General features: G+C 43.5%; 1 protein-coding gene and 3 pseudogenes across 1 annotated transcript; all 4 read left to right on the top strand.

Annotated features, from left to right (window-relative positions):
• Window positions 1–1,942: 1,942 nt before the first annotated feature.
• On the top strand, window positions 1,943–7,575 carry LOC115727162 (annotated as a pseudogene).
• Window positions 7,576–12,135: 4,560 nt separating this feature from the next.
• On the top strand, window positions 12,136–13,155 carry LOC115727163 (annotated as a pseudogene).
• A 3,571-nt stretch (window positions 13,156–16,726) lies between these two features.
• On the top strand, window positions 16,727–18,534 carry LOC115728617 (coumaroyl-CoA:anthocyanidin 3-O-glucoside-6''-O-coumaroyltransferase 1-like). Its single transcript, XM_030658945.2, has 2 exons — window positions 16,727–17,231; window positions 17,441–18,534. Exons 1-2 carry the CDS (start codon window positions 16,785–16,787, stop codon window positions 18,410–18,412), a joined length of 1,419 nt encoding a protein of 472 aa, XP_030514805.2. The 5' UTR covers window positions 16,727–16,784; the 3' UTR covers window positions 18,413–18,534.
• A 1,410-nt stretch (window positions 18,535–19,944) lies between these two features.
• On the top strand, window positions 19,945–20,925 carry LOC115728616 (annotated as a pseudogene).
• The last annotated feature ends 41 nt before the right edge of the window (window positions 20,926–20,966 follow it).

Below are 20,966 nucleotides of genomic sequence, written 5' to 3'. Positions count from 1 at the left end.
ATATTAGGTGGGGGTGGGGAAAAAAAATAGGACAAATTAAAAGCAACAGCTGAAAATGATGCGGGGTTTAGTGATGTGGACTCAATTCATATCCCCATTATCTGCCCTAATCTATGTAGGGGAGTGGGCTTAGGAACCTTTAATCTTTCAACTTGCTTCTCAACTGTGTATGACTAGGGTGTCCCAAAAAGTAAATAGCCGTGTACGACTAGTACTTTCGCTTGTCAAAGTTCCATTTTTGTTTCACACAATCTAAAAATCAAAGATGACAAAATAGGCCATGAACCCACGTATACGTCAACTCATAGTTAGTGATTAGGTGATATATGAATTGTCTGATATTTAAAATATAGGTTTTGAATGGATCTAATAAACCAAAACCCAAATTAAATGAGCCGGAAGGGGTTCTCGAAAGAACCCCTTTTAGCCCATCTAATCAAGGAGCAATGTTAAGGATCACTGTCCCTCAAGCCACGAAGTCATAGATCAACAACTGTGGACCCATACTCCTTGCGGATCTAATTTCAAATTACCTCAAGAAAAGCTATTTGAAGGGGAAATTGCTAAGAGTCAAAGCACGAGCTGGGTTTGGTCAAATTAGATATGAATTGCTAAAGCCCTAAAACCGTATAACTTAAAATGGATCAATACGGATTAAATTGATTAATTTGGGTTGGGCCTATTTTTTTACCAACCCAAACCTCACCCGACCTATAATTGGACAAGTCCTAAGCTAAACTAATAGTATTTGCCCTTTATTTTGTAGAAATACTTTCAACTTTTTTAATACGAGTTTATTTTACGCTCGGTCAAATGTTCCTATGAGAGGGAAAAGTAAAGATGAGAAAGAATTTCCTCTCGTGTTATTTATATGTGATTTTTGTTTATCTTGTCTTTTTCGGCCAAATATGTATGATTTTCTTTCTAAAATCTTTAATTGCGCATTCATCCTCATTCACAAACATTTTGAAATACTAGTCTTTTTTATAATAATAATAATTAGGGGTGTGCAATCGGACCGGATTTACTTAGAACCCGGATCGAACCACCTGAAAAACGGGATCGAGAATCGATTCCTGCTCAAATTGGTTCGGGAACCGGTTCCAATTTTTGGAAACCGATTGAAGCCGGTCCGATTCTCTATTCTAGGTGAAGACTCATTCGGACTAGTTTTAGAATCGGTTTTAGCTACTATTTAAAAAAAAAAAAATAAAAAAAAACCTATCTTGCCTCTTTTGCCAACCTTGCTAACCTTACAAGTTTCAAAGTGGGCTTTGAGTCTTTTGACTTGCAAGACAAAAATAAGAGATTATTAACGGATTTTGATGGTAGTGCAATAGGAAGAATTGCACTCATTAATTTAACGTTACATTATTGCTTTTGGTGGATTGTAACTTTTATTGTTATATTTTGGATTGTTGCTTTTGATGGATTGTCATTTTTATTGCTCATATCGGGGATTGTTGTTTTTTTGCCGATAATGAGTTTTATCATTCACCTTTTACTTTGGATCATTTCATGGATACTCATATTATTTTGATAAAAATAAAATAAAATCAGAAAAAGAAACAAAAGGAAAGCATGTTCTCGGGTAGACCCTAGAACCGGATAAAAAAAAAGGATTGGTTCCAAAACAGGTTTTAGGATAAACAGAGTCGGTTCTCGATTTCAAAAATTGAAAACCGATTATAACATGATCGATTTCAAGGTGTAGATCCGGATTATATCCATCCGGTCATGCTCACCCCTAATAAAAAAAAAAAAAGAACCACGTTTCTCATGACATGTTCTCTGCGGACAAAATTGAAAGCTTACAAAAAGGAATTTATTGCTTCATCAATCACTTCCTTTATTTTTCCTAATTCGTCGTGATAGTTAAATCACATTAGATTTGGAAAGACGTCGAGATATGACGTCAAAATATCACCGTTGACCAGGAAAACTCAGAATTAGGAAAAGGAACAGAACAACAAAAAGTGAAGAGATGCAGAGGCAACACCAGACCCCATCGCATCCTTCACTTCTGAAATTCCCCTCCACCGCCCGACGAGATGACGAAGATCAAGACCCTCCACCGTTACGATGTCTCGCCGCCGGCGAACTCAGTCCCAGCAGCCCCTCTCCTGCTCAACTTCTTTGACATCCCCTGGCTTCTCTGCCGCCCCATGCAACGCCTCTTCTTCTACGACTTCCCTCAATCCCTTCCCTCCTTCGTTCAGACCACCCTCCCGCTCCTCGTCCGCTCGCTCACCCTCTGTCTCCGCCAGCCTAGTCCTCCCTCCGGCGCCACCGGAGAAGCCTCACATCCTCTACTCCGATGGCGACTCCCTCTCCTTGACCGCTGCTGAGTCGTCCGCCGACTTCGCCGAGCTTGTCAGCGACGAGGCGCGCGACGCCACGCTGATACACCATCTGGTGCCTCAGCTCCCGCCGCCTCGCTCGTCCAACGGTGCATGTGTGCGGCCCCTCATGGCGATTCAGGTCAGTTAGTGTACTTTGAGTTTATAGAACACGTGATCTATGATGCCCAAACACGTTGCTGGGGTGGGCGCATCCATGTCGGACGTCTAACACGTGTCCGACATCGCGTGTCGGAAGTGTCAACCCCGGACACGTGAGCGAGAGGCGGGCATTTTAAAATGCCTCTTCACTAAAAAAAATTGATATGAACTACGCCTCATCTTAGTCAAATAGTCGAAAGAAATAATCATAAAAATGATAATTATTATATATATATATAAATAGAAATTTAATATATAATATGTCTCAATATGTCGAAATTTTTTATTTTTGAGAAATGAGGCATAGACGTGTCGTGTCGCATGTCAGTATCGGTACTATTTAGCATGTGATAATGTAAAATCAATCGAAAGAGGAATAATCATATTAAGGGAATCCAAAGTTTAAAGTGGGATCTCATCTCCTAGATCTAATGGATATAGTGAGAAAAATAGATGATGAATCATGTTGATGTGCGCAAATTAACATTAAAATGTAGGGTCAAATTTGAAGTTTTGGGTGGAAATGATAATGATTTAGGTGACCCTGTTCCCGAACAAGGGCATTTGCATTGGGGTCCGTTTCCTCAACGTGGCGGCAGATGGGAGGTCCTTCAATCACTTCATGAAATCGTGGGCGTCCATCCATAGGTCCGGAGGGGACTGGACTTTCGTTGACTCGGACGACGCGGGTCCTTTCACCGATCGACAAGTGATCAAAGATCTGAACGGGCTTGAGCCCACATTGCTGAAAGACTGGTAGACTTGTGTGGGTTCCAGCCCAAGCCCGATGCAAACCGAAGCTCTTCTCGCCGTTGGGGACAAGGTGAGAGCAACGTTCGTCCTGGGAAAAGCTCACATCGACGGGTTAATAGCGCAGGTCTCGAGCCAACTCAAGAACGACGACGTCGACTTAGAGTCCGAGCCGATCCACTTGTCGACATTCGTGGTAATGTGCGCGTTCGTATGGGTGTGCATGATCAAATCAAAAGTAAAAGAACACGAGCACCATGACCAATCCTCTTCGGAGGGTGGCAACGATGAGCTTTGCTCTTTCTGCTTTGTGGCAGATTGTAGGGGCCGGCTCGAATACTCGATACCCTCGACATATTTCGGGAATTGCCTGGGCATATATTTTCTCTCGAAGAAGAGAAAGACACTCTTGGGCAAAGGTGGAATTTCACATGCTGTGAGGGCCATAGGGAGGATAGTGGAGGAAGTGGATAGAGGCAGAGGATTGAGAGGGGCGGAGGGATGGATCAGGGATTGGAAAGTATATGACAATGGGGAGTTAGTGACGGTGGCCGGATCTCCGAGACTTAAGGTATACGACACGGACTTTGGGTGGGGGAAGCCGACGAAGAGCCATGTGGTGCAGATCGACGTGTCGGGGGCGATTGCTCTCACGTAGAGCAGGGATGGGGATGGTGGTGTGGAGGTCGGGTTGGCATTGACTAGGGGTTGCATGGAGAAGTTTGTTTGTTTGTTTGAGAAGGAATCACAATCGTTCATGTCACTTTAGAGTATATGTGGTCTATATAATCCGGCGTCGATTTCAATTTAGTCTTTACTTTTGGGGGTGTTAACAACAGTGGTCCATGTACCTTATCTTATTGACAAACGCAAGGACTTCAAAGCAAAGCTTCGATTGCAAGAGCGACCAATCTCTAGAATTCATCGTTGAGCCGAAGGGCAGCGGCGTGTGAATCCTGAAACAGAGCCGGGTCTCTCCATTCACCTTTAGCCGAGCCCAATTGTGTTTCTCTAAGAGAGTCTTATGTTTTGGAGCATGATTTGATTACATTTCTTGGCGTTTTGTGTCTGCGAATCGTTGACCTTTCAGCTTCGCAAGTTGGCGCGCTGTGCTTTGCCTTTTCGAGGCCAATTCGTCTTTCGCTCCTTCCTGGGATCTTTGGATGTTTTGGATAAGCTAGAAACCACGTGGTTCAGCGGTGACGTCAAAGCCTCCCAAAAAAGCAGACGAGCTCTTGACTTAGCCTTTGTATGTAGCTTCTTTCCCTCGTGAAATCATCCCCCCTTCACCGTCGGACGAGAACGATGGACATCAAGATCCTCCACCGTTACGATGTCTCGCCGCCCGCAAGCTCAGTACCGGCAACCGCTCTCCCTCTCACCCTCTTCGACATCCCATTTCTTCCCTGCTGCCCCGTTCAACGCCTCTTCTTCTACGACTTCCCTCAGTCCCCTTCCTCCTTCGCTCGGACTACCCTCCCGCTCCTCGTCCGCTCCCTCTCCCTCTGTCTCCGCCGCTTCTTCCCCTTCGCCGCCAGCCTCGTCCTCCCTCTGGCGCCGCCCCTGAAGCCCCACATCCTCTACTCCGACGGCGACTCCCTCTCCTTGACCGCCGCCGAGTCCGCCGCCGATTTCACCGAGCTCGTTGGCGACGAGGCGCGCGAGGCGACGCTTATGCACCCTCTGCTGCCTCACTTGCCGCCACCGCAAGAGTCCGACGGCGCACGTGTGGGGCCCCTCATGGCGATTCAGGTCAGCTGGTGACGGTCTGGCTCTGCCGTTTGAATTTGCATGTTTTTAATTTTTAATACTTGCACTCGATTCATTTTGCGAAATTTTACAAAAAATAAATGATTCAAAATGAAGAATATAGATTCAATGAACTGACGTAGATTATAATAAGGATTTTATTAATGAACGTCTCTAGGACACTTATTAAATATTCTTATAAAGACAGCTTGTGATGTCCAGTGCACTGTCTTTCTTGTTTTACGAGCAATCAGTATATTGTAATTAAATGAAAACGATTTTGTTACAAGTGACCTCAGGACACTTGGTAAACACTCATGTGAACAAACTTTTGAAAGTCCAATGCATTGTCTTCTTCACGTTCTGTGTAATCGGTACATTGAAAATTAAAACATTTTCCTATTAAGAATTGGGCACTCCTTAATAAATCTTGTGACGAGGCAAGTGTGAGAAACAAACATCTAGCTCAAAATGCCAGTTTTGTGAATAAACACTAAACTCAAAATTTATGGTGGATTTTTCTAAATGCCATGGTTATTGTATGACATTCACTTCGTTGTCAAAACTTTTCGAGTGATCACTTTAGTTCCGTCGACGGTTTGAATAGCAAGAAAATCCAGGGTGTCATTGTTTTTAAATTAGTGGTCCAACATGGGTTGCCATCAAAGCAAAGTCAGCAAAATAAGAGTTAGACAAGGTCATCTCACATTGTTTGCCTGAAATTAATGAATTGGGAATAAATTCATTAAAATTGCTTTGTTCTTGAAACCCTACTCCCACATATTATTTTATTTTCAGAAATCCTAATCCCCCGCTCTCTCGAAATCGATAACCTCCAATCCGCCACACTTCGTAGTTTAGATGAATGATCACATAACTGCAGTCATTTTTTACGGAGGCGATAGAGATGTTGAACTTCGGGAATTAATGTCCTGAGTCGATATGAGCGAAGTTAGCATGCCCTTTGATCCGGGTGAGAGTTCTTGGAAGACAGGCCATTCGCCCCTATGATTGTCGCCGGTCGCCCATAGAGGCCGCGAATGCGTAGAACAGTTAAGTACCATCGTGGAATAAACTTGAGACTTTGAGAGAGAGAGGGAGTATTTCCTGAGATGAATCGGCATTGTTTTAATCATTTAGGTGTCACGTTGTCTAATCCTTTGTCTTTTTTGGACTTACCAAATATTTAAAAAAATAGTCACGTCGGACGTAAAAATTCATTAAGAAAACTATGTAGAACTCTTTGTTGGAATATGCCGCCATAAATATTTAGGTGATCGTTTCTTCACGGATAGTGATTATTGGAAAAAGTTTTGCACGTGTGGTATAAAATTATGGCATTTGCTTGTCTTTTTTTTTTTTGATATTGTTGGATAATGATTCAGGTGACTCTGTTCCCAAACAAGGGCATTTGCATTGGGGTCCAGTTCCTCCACGTGGTGGCTGATGGGTGGTCCTTCAATCACTTCATGAAATCGTGGGCGTCCACGCACAAGTTGGGAGGACTCACCACTAGCGTTGACTCGGATGACTCGAGTCCTTTCCATGATCGAGGAGTGATCAAAGACCCGAATGGACTCGAGTCCATATTCCTGAAAGACTGGTGGAGCTCGGGGGGCGCTAGCTCGAGCCCAACCGAAGCTCTTCTTGCTGTTGGAGACAAGGTGAGAGCAACGTTTGCTCTTGGAAAAGCTCACATCGAGGGGCTAAAAGCGCAGGTCTTTAGTCAAGTCGAGAATGAGGATATCGACTCGGAGTTGGAGCCAATCCACCTGTCGACATTCGTGGTGACGTGCGCTTTCGTATGGGTATGCATGACCAAATCGAAAGAAAAAGAACACGAGCTTTGTGACCAATCCTCATCAGAAAGCATCGAGGACAAACTTTGCTATTTCTGCTTTTTGGCAGATTGTAGGGATAGACTCGAATATTCGATTCCCACGACATACTTTGGGAATTGCGTGGGCATACATTGTCTCTCGGAGAAGAGAAATGTACTCTTGGGCAAAAGAGGAATGTCATATGCCGCAAGGGCGATAGCAAAGAGAGTCAAGGAAGTGAGGACGGGGGGAGGATTGAGAGGAATGGAGGGATGGATCAGGGACCGAAAAGTTATTGACCAAGAGGACTTAGTGATAGTGGCAGGGTCGCCGAGACTTAAGGTGTACGACACAGACTTTGGGTGGGGAAGGCCGATGAATAGCCATGTGGTGCACATTGACTCATTCGGGGCGTTCTCTCTTGCGGAGAGTAGGAAAGACGATGGTGGTGTGGAGGTCGGTTTGGCATTGACTAGGGTTTGCATGGAGAAGTTCGCTTCTTTGTTTGAAAAGGGATTGAAATCATTTGTATCACTTTAACATGCTTTTGGCCAATGTAGTGCAATGTCAGTCTTGATTTTGTCCTTCCATTTTGAGTGTAGTAACATTAGTCTTTGTGCCTTAGCCTATTGTCAAATGTAAGGACTTCCAACCATATTTGGAGCGCAAAATCGGCAGGAATCTCGAATTATCATTGGGCCACAAGGAATATAAATACTTGTTTGGATGTAGCACACTATTTGCTGACTAAGAGCGAAAAAAGTTAGGCTTCCATGGGAGTCTTTTTTTTTTTTTTTTTATTTTTTGTCTTGAGTTTGTTTGTTTTTACTTACTTTTTTTATTTTTATTTTTTAATCTAATTTAGTTTGCATTTTTAATTTTTTGACATGGCACTTGGTGGGCACCGCATCATCGCCACATGTCTTACAAAGTAACAAAATAAGACACATCAATATTTTCTATTAGCCTAGTGAGATGAAATTAACAGAAGGATTTGAATGAACCAATTTGACATATTTTAGGGTTTGATTGCACTTTTTCAAAAGTTTTAGGAGGCAACCGCACTTTCGTGACAAATTTGAGGACTTCCATTGCACGTATTCTTATAAACTAATTTTTGTAACAAGAAAGTTATCGGAAATAACTATTTCAATCCTACATTTGGACTTAAAACCAAAAAATAAATATAAGTAAGACCGGCTGAAACCCCGGTTCAAGCCCAATACTCTTTTATCAAACCTACTCCTCTTTTTTTTTTTTTTAAAACCGGGTTGGAACCGTGGGCCCGGTCAACGGGCTGGTTCCGGGCCGGTTCCGGGCCCACGGGTCCATTTGGCACCCCCTAGGCTAAACAATCACAACCCATAATTCAAGTATCTTAGCCATGTACGATTTCAAAAAAAATAGCATCTGAAACTGTCTAAAATCTAATACAAAGAAAAATGAACTATAGTAAATTAATATCCTATCTTTTCGGAGGACATATAAGGTGGATGCAATTACAGCTTTTAAAAAAAGATGAAGATGTATTAGTCTCTACGATCTAAACAAATGACCCCAATTAATACACAAATTACCTTTTGTTCCATAGTCCTGAGGCGGGGCTAAACACGTTATTCACGACGTTTGACTTATTGAAAGCAGCGTGCATATGGTTTGGTAGGTTCGACGTTCTCCTCGTTATTCATGATCAGACGTTATCAAAGAGTAGCAACGACGAGCTTTGCAATTTCTGCTTTGTCGCGGATTGTAGGGACCGACTTGAGTATTCAGTACCCTTGACATACTTTGGGAACTGTCTTGGCACACATATTCTCTTGGAGAAGGGGAATACCCTCTTGGGCAAAAGTGAAATTACACATGTCGCGAGGGCTATAGGAGGCAGAGTCTAGGAAGTGAAGACAAGTGGAGGATTGGGAGGGGCGGCAAGATGGATCAGGGATTATAATGCAGCCAACAATGGCGACTTAGTGACGGTGGTTGGATCGCCGAGACTGAAGGTGTACAAACGGACTTCGGGTGTACAACACGGACTTCGGGTGGGGGAGGCCGACGAAGAGCCACGTGGTGCATGTTGACATATCGGCCTCTATTGCTCTGGCGGAGATTAGGAATGGGGATGGTGGTGTAGAGGTTGGGTTTGCGTTGACTAGGGTTTGCATGGAGAAGTTTGTCCCTTTGCTCGAAAAGGAGTTGAAATCGTTTATGTCACCTTAGTAGACATTTAGTCCATACAATGCCATGTCAAATTCAAACGAAATCCTTATAATTCGGGTGTAACATCATTGGTCGTTGTACCTTAGTTTATCCACAAATTTGAGGACTTCCAACCAAATTTGGGCGCAAAATGGGCAGGAATCTAAACAATTTATCTTTTGGGCCAAAATAAAAAACAGAAATACTTTGCCAGTCATCTTGTCCGAATGTCGTACATCCTTTGCTAACTAAGAGCAAATAATGAGGATATCGACCTTGGTTCCACCAATCAATGGCAGGTATCGAGTCTAAATTTTTCAAAAACAAGGCAAAAGAAAGATAAGCATCAACTCCTACAAAAATAAAATCAGAATTATAAATCCCACTAAAAAAAATGTCATTTTAACTTGCTTCAATCATTTTCGGAAAATTATCAAAAAAGTCATAAACCTATTACAATCGTGCCAATTCAATCTTAAACCTTTTTTTTTTCCGATTCAGTTCTAAACCTTTTTGCAATTATGCCATTATAATCCATCCGGTGAATTTTGGCTAGCCGGCGCCGACATGGATGTCGGCCGACCAACAACCTAATATTTTAATATTTTTTGAATTTTTATAATTTTTTTCTTTTTCTTTTCCTTTCCCCCCCCCCCAACTAGACATGGCCATGGGTCGGTTTAGGCCCGGAAACGACCCGTGGAATAATTGGAACCGGCCTAACCCCTCACGACTCGGCTCCGGTTTTAAAAAATTTGGAACCGACCGCATGGCGGGAGTAACCGGCATTTCCAGAACAAAAAAAAAAAAAAAAAAAAAAACATAAAAATCTCTTTTCCACTCAAAAAATATTAAAATATTAGGTTAGGCCGAACGCGACGTTAACGTGGACTACCCCTTCAAGGGCCGGTTTCGGTTCAAGCATAGACACAAATTGAAACAACCGGTTCATGAACCTTTGGAATTTTCCCAACGTTTTCTAATATGAGACAAAATGGTAGTTGCTTCAATATTGGTAATAATGCCCCCCCCTAATACCTAGTTTAATGATATAAATTTTAAAAAGGGAAAATTCCATTTAAGGGGCCGAAGTCACCTTATTTTACAAATAAGGGTCGAATGGATATAGCTTCAATTAAGCCACGACGGAGAGTTTAAATAAGAGCCTCACCATATAATTTCAAAAGCTACTAAAGGGTATTTTCGTCATTCTATATTTTGATTTTATATTTATTTTTTCTCTATTTTATCCTTTTTCTGTTAAAAAAAAAAAGCCACACACGGGAGGGCTGATGGGTTCCACTTCGCCGTCCTCCGTCGACGAACAGATCCACCTGTGGCGCCGGCCCACCACTGGTGCGGGGACGGCGAGCGTGGCGAAGGCCGGTGGGCTCCAATTCTCCGTCCTCCGCCTCGTCGCTAAGTCCTCCGTCGACGAACAGATCCGCCAAGCCCCCACGGTCAACTTCAAGAATCATCCCCGCTTCGCTGGGCCTCGTCTCCCCATGATTCCAACGCTGACGCCCCTTGCTCATCTCCGATCCCCGATGCCGAGGTCGAGCAAATCAAAGCCTGGTTGCCCTCTGATGCTGTCCTTGTCGGCCCGAATCCGGAGCAAGCTCAGCGAAACCCTAGCAGTGAACAGCTAGGGCGATTTCCTAAAGCTGAGGCCTGCCCTGGTCTTGTGTCCGATCTCCAAAAGGAGGAAAGCAAAACCTGAAACCCCTCTACGAAAAACATAAAAATTCATAAAAATTCAAAAATCCCCACGTTGTAAAATATCCTAGGTCATGGGTCTCGAAGGCGAAGCGACCTGGTTCGAGCGTCATCAACACCGGCTTTAGCCGCGGGAAATTTGTCCGGGATGGACCCCCCCCGCGAGCAATGGTGGCGGGCCAATTGCAGAAAGGAGCCCTCTTCCCCTAGGTGTTGCTTGGTTTTATTTTTTAAAAATTTATTAATTTTTAAGGGAACAAAAAAGAAAAATATGATCAAAAATAAAATCACGAAAAAAAAATGCCCTAAGAACTATTTTAATTTTTTATAATTATTTCCAACAATTTAGTTTAAATTTTATGAGACAAGATGGCAGTTGTTTCAATATTGGCAATAATGGCCAGGGTTGGTTCCTAGTTTAATGACATAAACTTCAAAAAGAGACTTTTTGAAAAGGTTTTTTCCTAAAAAAAAAAGAACATAAATTCAATGAACTGACGTAGATTATAATAAATATTTTATTAGTGAACGTGTCTAGGACACTTATTAAATATTCTTACATGAACAGCTAGTGATGTCCAGTGCACTATCTTTCTCCTTTTACGTGCAACCAGTGTATTGTAATTAAATGAAAATGATTTTGTTACAAGTGACCTCAAGACACTTGTAAAACACCCATACAAAGAAAATTTTGAAAGTCCAATACACTGTCTTCTTCGTGTTATGTGTAATCGGTACATTAAAAAGTAAAACATTTTCTTATTAAGAATTGGGCACTCCTTAATAAATCTTGTCACAAGGCAAGTGTGAGAAACAAACATCTATCTCAAAATGTCAGTTTTGTCAATAAACGCTAAACTCAAAATTTATGGTGGATTTTTTTTTTAAATGCAACAATTTTCGTATAACATTCACTTCTTTGTCAAAAATTTTTGAGTGATCACTTCAGTATCATCGGGGATTTGAATGGCCAAAAAAACCAGCCTGTCATTATTTTAAAATAAATGGTCCAATATGGCTTGATGTCAAAGTCGGCAAAATAAGAGTTAGACAATGCTACCTCACATTTGTTTGTCCGAAATTAACGAATTAGGAATAAATTCGTTAAAATCGCTTTGTTCTTGGAACCCTAGTCTCACAAATTATTTTCTTTCCATGTCACATTGTCTCATCCTTTGTCCTTTTTGGACTAACCGAATATTTGAAAAAACAATCACGTCGAACTTAAAAATTCATTTAAAAAGATACGTAGGACTTTTTCTCGAAATATATTGTCAAAAATATTTAAGTGATAGTTTCTTTACCGATACGCCACTTAAGTAATTGTTCAAAAAGGTTTTGGACGTGCGGTATGAAAATTATGGCATTTACATGGGTTTTTTTCCCCTTGATTTTGTTGGATGATGATTCGGGTGACTCTGTTCCCAAACAAGGACATTTGCGTTGGGGTTCAGTTCCTCCACCTGATGGCTGATGGTGTGGTTCTTCAATCACTTCACGAAATCTTGGGCGTCCACTCACAGGTTTAGAGGGACTCACCACTAGCGTTGACACGAATGACTCGAGTCCTTTCCATGATCGAGAAGTGGTCAAAGACCCGAACGGGGCCTTGAAAGACTGGTGGAGCTGGGTGGGCCCCATCGCGAGACCAACCGAAGCTCCTCTTGCTGTTGGAGACAAGGTGAGAGCAACGTTTGCCCATGAAAAAGCTCACATCGAGGGGGCTAAAAGCGCAGGTCTTAAGTCAAATCGAGAACGACGACATCGACTCGGAGTTGGAGCCAATCCGCCTGTCGGCATTTGTGGTGACGTGCGCTTTCGTATGGGCATGCATGACCAGATCGAAAGAAAAAGAACACGAGCGGGGTGATCAATCCTCGTCAGAGAGCGTCGAGGACAATCTTTGCTATATCTGCTTTTTTGGCGGATTGTGGAGACCGACTCGAATATTTGATTTCCTCGACATACTTTGGAATTTATGTGGGCATACATCGTCTCTCGGAGGAGAGAAATGCACTCTTGGGAAAACGAGGAATGTCACATGCCGCGAGGGCAATAGTGATGAGAGTCGAGGAAGTGAGGAGGAGGGGAGGATTGAGAGGAATGGAGGGATGGATTAGGGACCGGAAAGTTATTGATGAAGAGGATTTACTGATAGTGGCCGCGTCACCTAGACTAAAGGTGTACGACATAGACTTTGGATGGGGGAGGCCGACGAATAGCCACGTGGTGCACATCTACTCACTCAGGGCATTCTCTCTTGCAGAGAGTAGTAAAAGGCGATGGTGGTGTGGAGGTCGGTTTGGCATTGACTATGGTTTGCATGGAGAAGTTCGCTTCTTTGTTTGAAAAGGGAATGAAATCATTTATGTCACTTTAATATGCTTATAGTCCATATAATGCAATGTCAATCTTGATTTAGTGCTTCCATTTTGGGTGTAATAACATTTGTCTTTGCACCTTAGTGTGTGGTCAAATGTAAGGACTTCCGACCAAATTTGGGGGGCAAGATCGGCGGGAATCTCGAGAATTTATCATTGGGCCAAAAGGAAATAAATACTTGTCTGGATGTTGCGCATTTTTCGCTGACTCAGAGTGAAAAGGAGTAAGGATGTGGTCCTCAGCTCCCCTAGTCAATGGTGTGTATCAAGTATGAATTCCTAAAAAACAAGACAAAGGAAAGATATGCATTAACTAAAGAATTTATAGAATAATAAACCCCACAAAAACTTAAAAAAAGAGAGAGAGAATATTTCCAACAAACTTGCCATAATCGTTTTCAAGTATGAGATAAAATCACACTTCTTTCATTGGCGGTTATAATGACCCAAGCACGTACCTTGTTTTATAATATAATATAGGGACATTGAAAGTCCTAAAACTTATTTCGAAAGTGTAATTGAGTTCTAAATTTTTTGAAAAATGCAATCAATTCCTAAGACTTATTAAATTGGTTCAATCAAGTCTTAAGACTTGTTAAATTGGTTTAATCAAGTCATTCCGTTAATTACGTTCAATTAAGATGTCGATGTGTCTTATCTTATTACTTTTTTAAGACACGTGGCGATTATGTGGCATCCAACAAGCACCACATTAGAAAATATAAAAAATACAAACTTAATTATATTAAAAGGCCAAAAGTCAAATAAATAAAAAAACAAACTCACATGTACGACTAGGCCAAGCCCTTGCTGGTGGCTGCCGCCACATCCATTGGGAATTTCGCCGATAGAGGTCATCTTCCCAAAGACCGACGACCATTGCTAGCCTCAAGCGAGGGTCTGCTAGCCCAGATGTGGGGTTGCGCGAGGGTTGCATCCCGCCCCGGATCTAGGCCAGTAGGCCCCTCGACGAGGGTTAGCCAGGCCTCACCCGAGGCTTCTCGGGGCTGGCAATGGTCGTCGAGCTTCGAGAAGGATTGGGTGATGAGGGCTTGGCCAAGTTGTCCGTGTGAGTCTATTGTGTTTTTTTTTTACTCTATCTTTTTTTTAATCTTATTTAGTTTGTATTTTTAATTTTTTGATGTGGTGCTTGGTGGGTACCACATCACCACCATGTGTCTTACAATAGCAATAAAATAAGATACATCAGCATTTTTCATTAGCCTAGTTAGATGGAGTTAATGGAATGACTTGATCGAACTAATTTGACAAGTTTTAAGGCTTGATTGTACTTTTTCTAAAGTTTTAGGAGTCAACTGCACTTTCGTGATAAGTTTTATGACTTCCATTGCATTTATTCTTGTAAAACAAGTAATTGTAATAGGAAAGTTATCGAAAATAATTAATCTACTCCTATGTTTTGACGTGAACCGAAAAATAAATGTAAACACGGTGAGACTAAACAATCATAACTCATAAGTCAAGTTTCTTTGCCATGCACGATTTCAAAAATAGCATTTGAAACTGTCTAAAATCTAATACGCAGAAAAATGAACTATAGTAAATTAATATCCTATATTTTCGGAGGACATATAAGGTGGATGCAATTACAGCTTTTAAAAAAAAAGATGAAGATGTATAATTCTCTACGATCTGAACAAATGACCCCAATTAATACACAAATCACCTTTTGTTCCATAGTCCTGAGGTGGGACTATGCCTAGGTCCGCCAAAGTCACCAGGTCCCTCCGCTGCCCCTCCCGCCCACCTTCTTTGACGTCCGCTGGCACGCACCGGTTCTTCTGCCATAACTTCCCTCACCCCACTACGGTCGATCTCCTCGTCAGCTCTCTCTCTCTCTTCTTTGACGACCGCTGGCACGCACCGGTTCTTCTGCCATAACTTCCGTCACCCCACTACGGTCGCTCTCCTCGTCAGCTCTCTCTCTCTCTCGCTGCTACTTCTGGCCGTTCGCCGCCAGCCTCCTCCTCCCTCCAGCACCGTCCCGGAAGCCTTTACATCCTCTTCTCCGACCTGTCTTATCAAAGTCTCGCCTCACGTTTGTATCCCATTAGCTTTTATTTTGTATAAGAAGCTAACGCACTTTTCCCTGCGTGCTAAGACAACAACATAGCAAGCTCGCAGAGGGAAAAGAAAAAGGTCAGTGGAGAAGCGAGTTCTTTTGCATATAATCGACCTTTTAGCTCAGTGGACGAGAGAGAGGGAGAGGCTTTTCTTTTTGGGGGCCATGATCTGATTTAGGAGTGTCAATGGTTCAGTTCGGTTCAATTTTTAAAAAAATTGAACCGAACTGAACCATTGAGAGATAAGCTTGAACCGAACTATATCTTTTGTTGAATTGAATATGAACCAAACTAAAAATTTGGTTCAGTCCGACAGTTCAGTTTTTGGGTTTTAGAATGAAAATAGAGAGAGAACGTGCACATCATCGTCATCAAGATGCGTCAGTCTTTATCCTCCCAAGAAACCACAAAAGGACACCCTCACTCACTTATTTCCCATAATACCCCCATCCTCCTTCCACCACAGGAGGACACCCACAGCAAGGTGACCGCGACGACACACCATCCACATCGCGATGACCCTCGACACCACCGACCTCCGGGGCTCCGTCACGGGCATCTTCTCCGTCCTCCAGCACACCACCTGCCTTGAGATCTTCGTCTTCTTCACTTCTGTCTTTGGCTGATTCCCTCAAATCTCGGCCTTGAGGGTTTCTCCAAAATCCGCTGCGAGGTGTCGTTCCACCAAGCCCTTGTCCATCTTCACGCACGACTTCTTCGTCTTCTTTAGCACTCGCACCTTCGACTTTATCATCTCCACCAAGCCCTCCAAATGCTTCACTAGGTTAATCGATGCCTGATTTGAACATGCCTCTCTCTCGACAGCCAGATTTGGCGAGGCGAGGGCTGGCGACCATCGCCGGCCACTGCTAAGGCTCATGACGCCCTGTCCTGCGTCCGCGAGGGGGCTGCAACCCCTCGACCGTCGCCCGCGAGGGCTCACAATCGCTTGCTGATGGGCCGGCGGGGGTCGCCGATCCTCAGCCAATGCTGATGGCTCCACCGGCCCTCAACCACCAAAAAGTTTAAAAAACAAAAGAAAAGAGTATCAAATCATGAAACGAAGAAGTTTGTATAGTTCGGTTCGATTAACCGCTGAACTGAACTAAAAATACCCAAACTATTTAGAAGGACTTGGTTATTTTCATTATCTGAACAAAAAACTAAACTGAACTGAAAAAACATAAAAATTCAGTTCGATTTAATTCGATTCAGTTTTTAGTTCAATTTTCGGTTAAGTTTTGACACTCCTAATCTGACTACATTTGTTGGAGTTTGTGTCTGCAAAAATCATCGATCTTTCTAGATTCGCAATTTGGCGTGTTGTGCTTTTTTCTGGAGACCAATTCCCCTCTCTCTCTCTCTCTCTCTCTCTCCTTCCTGTGATCTTTGCATATCTTGGTTGAAAGCACTCCGTTTTCGGATGAAATAGAAACGTGGCATTCATTATCTCTATTATATGCACCAGTCTATGTACTGTAGCAGACCTTACATCATCGCTTTGAAACAGGAAGCGAAGCCAGCCATCGGCCTGTCTATATAGCCTCCTTTCCTCGCGAAACCCCCCTTCACCGCCGGACGAGAACGATGGACATCAAGATCATCCACCGTTACGATGTCTCGCCCCCCGCGAACTCTGTCCCGGCAACCGCCCTCCCTCTCACCTTCTTCGACATCCCGTGGCTTCTCTGCCGCCCCGTGCAACGCCTCTTCTTCTACGACTTCCCTCAGTCCCCTCCCTCCTTCGCTCACACCACCCTCTCGCTCCTCGTCCGCTCTCTCTCCCTCTGTCTCCGCCGCTTCTTCCCCTTCGCCGCCAACCTCGTCCTCCCTCTGGCGCCGCCCCAGGAGCCCTACATCCTCTACTCCGACGGCGACTCCCTCTGCTTGACCGTCGCCGAGTCCGCCGCCAGCTTCGCCGAGCTCGTCAGCGACGAGGCGCGCGACGCGACGCTGATACACCCTCTGGTGCCTCAGCTCCCGCCGCCGCGTGCGTCCGACAGCGCACGTGTGGGGCCCCTTATGGCGGTTCAGGTGAGTTGGTGATGATCTGGCTGACTCTCACGTGATCGTGTGTTCGCATTTGCTTTTTTTTGAAGTCTTACTATGTGGTATTTGCTATGCTATAAATTGAGAGCTCATTTGCCAACATCATCTGTTTTATTTAATGTATATCGTGAGAAAAATAGATTATAAACCATGTCGATATGCAAAAATTGACAATTAAAATGATGATGATTTAGGTGACCCTGTTCCCAAACGAGGGCATCTGCATTGGGGTCCAGTTCCTCCACGTGGCGGCAGATGGGAGGTCCTTCAATCACTTCATGAAATCGTGGGCGTCCATTCATAGGTCCAGAGGAGACCCAACTTGCACTGACCTAGACGAATCGAGCCCTTTCCACGACCGAGAAGTAATCAAAGACCCGAATGGGCTCAAGACCACATTGTTAAAAGATTGGTGGAACTGTGTGGGCTCTAGCCCAACTCGGAGCCCAAGTAAAGCTCGTCTCGCTGTTGCGGACAAGGTGCGAGTAACGCTTGTCTTGGGAAAAGATCGTATCAACAGGCTAAAAGCGCAGGTCTTGAGTCAACTCAAGAACGACGACATTGGGTCGGAGTCGGAGCCAATCCACTTGTCGACATTTGTGGTGGCGTGCGCATTCATATGGGTATGCATCATCAAATCGAAGGACGAAGAACATGAGCGCCGCGACCAAACGTCATCAGAGAGCGGCAACAACGAGCTTTGTTATTTTTGCTTTCTCGCGGATTGTAGGGATCGACTCGAGTATTCGATACCCTCGACATACTTTGGGAACTATCTGGACATATGTATTCTCTCGGAGAAGAGGAATACCCTCTTGGGCAAAAGTGGAGTTTCACATGCCGCGAGGGCTATAGGGGCCAGAGTCAAGGAAGTGAAGACAGGTGGAGGATTGAGAGGGGCGGCCGAATGGATCACGGGCTATGCTGTAGCTGACAATGGTGACTTAGTGACGGTGGCCGGATCACCGAGACTGAAGGTGTACGACACGGATTTCGGGTGGGGGAGGCCGACAAAGAGCCATGTGGCACATGTCGACACGTCAGGGGTGATCACTCTCGCACTCGCAGAGTGTAGGAATGGGGACGGTGGTGTGGAGGTCGGGTTGGCGTTGCCTAAGGTTTGCATGGAGAAGCTTGTCCCTTTGCTTGAAAAGGGGTTGAAATAATTTATGTCACCTTAGTGGACATTGAGTCCATACAATGCCATGTCAATTTCAACCGAAATCCTTATAATTCGGGTGTAACATCATTGGTCTTTGTACCTCAGTTTATCCACAAATTCGAGGACTTCCAACCAAATTTTGGGCGCAAAATGGGCAGGAATCTCAACAATTTATCATTTGGGCCAAAAATAAAAAAGTACTTGCCCAACAGTTGCGCATCTTGTTCGAATGTTGCACAACCTTTGCTGACTAAGAGCAAATAATGAGTAAGGATATCGACCTCGTTTCTACCAATCAATGGTACGTATCGAGTCTAAATTTTTCAAAAACAAGGCAAAAGAAAGATAAGCATCATCTCCTATGAAAAAACCTCAGAATTATAAATCCCACGAAAAAAAAATGTCATTTTAACTTGCTTCAATCGTTTTCTAATACGAGACAAGATGACAGTTGTTTCAATATTGTCAATAATGGCCCGAACTCGTACCTAGTTTAATGATATAAACTTCATGATTGTAATAGGATTTACTTTTTGGAAATACCAATTCAATTCCCATATCTTAACGTGAACCGAAAAGTGAAAGTAAATATGGTGAGATTAAAACAATCAAAATCGACAAGTCAAGTTTCTTTGCCATGCATGAACTCAAAAGTAGCACTTTAAAATGTCTAAAATTTAAATGCGTAGAAACAAAAATTGTGGTTAAATTTGAAGAGTAGGTAAAGCCATTTCTAGACATATAAAGCCGATGAAATCACAGCTTTAGAAAAAGATGAAGATGTAATATTCTCTCCGAACGATCCGAAGAAAATATGACTCTATGTCCGAGCGCTAGAACAACCGAGGCTCGTGAGGAACAAGAGTTTGGTGACGGAAGAGATAGGCCCCCACCAACCTTCGGCTAATTTTGGTCAGATATTGCCGACGTGGAAGTCGGATACCCTATGTGGCACGACCAGCGTTGACGTGAACATTTTTAAATAATATTTTAGTAATATTTTAATTTTCAATTTTTTTTCAATTTTTTTCTTCTTTTTTGTTTTCTGTCTTTTCTTCCCTCTTTCCTCCTATGGCCGGCTAGGGTTGGCCTTGCAACCACAGGCAAGGGTCAGCCTCACCGGGGAGAGGGCGAACGCCAGCGAAGCCGGTTGTTGCCTGGGCAGCAGTAGCCGATAGGCCCTATTAGTGTTGCCTATAGCAGCAACGATAGTGTAAAATAGTTAAATACCATCATAGAATAAACTTGAGACTCGAGAGAGAGATCGGGCTTTTCCGTAGATGAATCAGCATTGTTTTAGTCATTTATGTGCCATGTCGTCTCATCCTTTGTCCTCTTAGGACTTTCCAAATTTTTGAAAAAAAGTCACGTCAGACTTGGAAATTAATTAAGAAAGATATGTAGGACTCATTGTCAGAACATGTTGTCGAAAATATTAAAGTGATCGATTTTTTACTGATATGTCACTCAAGTGATTTTTTGAAATTTTTTGGCATGTGTCTTACAATGTTATTTTTTCCTTAATATTGTTAGATAATGATTCGGGTAATTCTGTTCCTAAACAAGGGCATTTGCATTGGGGTCAAGTTCCTCCACGTGGTGGCAGATGGGAGGTCCTTCAATCACTTCAAGAAATCATGGGCGTCCACTCACAGGTTCGGAAGACTCGCTGCTAGCGTTGACCTGGATGACTCGAGTCCTTTCCATGATCAAGAAGTGATCAAAGACCCAAATGGGCTCGAGTCCATATTCTTGAAACTGGTGGAGATGGGTGGGCCCTACCCCGAACCCAAGTAAAGCTCTTCTTGCTGTTGGGGAGAAGGTGACAGCTACGTTTGTCATTGGAAAAGATCACATCGAGGGGCTAAAAGCTCAGGTCATGAGTCAAATCGAGAAAGGAGACATCGACTCGGAGTTAGAGCCAATCCACTTGTTGACGTTCGTGGTGACGTGCACTTTTGCATGGGTATGCATGATCAAATCGAAAGAAAACGAACACGAGCGTCGTGACCAATCCACATCAGAGAGCGTCAGGGACAAACTTTGCTATATCTACTTGTTTGCAGGTCGTAGGGACCGACTTAAATACTCGATACCCTCGACATACTTCGAAAATTGTCCCGGCATACAGTGTCTCTCGAAGAAGACAAATGCACTCTTGGGCAAAAGAGGAACGTCATATGCCACGAGGGCGAAAGCGAGGAGAGTCGAGGAAGTGAGGACGAGGGGAGGATTGAGAGGAATGGAGGGAAGGATCAAGGATCGGAAAGTTATTGACGATGAGGACTTAGTGATAGTGGCCGGATCGTCGAGATTGAAGGTGTACGACACGGACTTTGGGTTGGGAAGTTGACGAAGAGCTATGTGGTGCACATGGACTCATTTGGGGCGTTCTCTCTGGCAAAGAGTAGGAATGTCGATGGTGGTGTGGAGATCAATTTGGCATTGACTAGAGCTTGCATGGAGAAGTTAGTTTCTTGGCTTGGAAAGGGGGTTGAAATCATTATGTCACTTTGATATGCATGTGGTCTATACAATGCCATGGCGATCTTGTATAA

The sequence above is a fragment of the Rhodamnia argentea genome, chromosome 7 (assembly GCF_020921035.1).
Source record: "Rhodamnia argentea isolate NSW1041297 chromosome 7, ASM2092103v1, whole genome shotgun sequence".
NCBI lineage: Eukaryota > Viridiplantae > Streptophyta > Magnoliopsida > Myrtales > Myrtaceae > Rhodamnia > Rhodamnia argentea.
This window is presented reverse-complemented; position numbering and strand designations above follow the sequence as displayed.

Excerpts from the sequence above, each read along its gene's own strand:
- LOC115728617 (XM_030658945.2), top strand. The coding sequence starts at position 16,785 with ATGGACATCAAGATCATCCACCGTTACGATGTCTCGCCCCCCGCGAAC. Across the intron at positions 17,232-17,440 it reads GGCCCCTTATGGCGGTTCAG|GTGACCCTGTTCCCAAACGA; the intron begins GTGAGTTGGTGA and ends ATGATGATTTAG.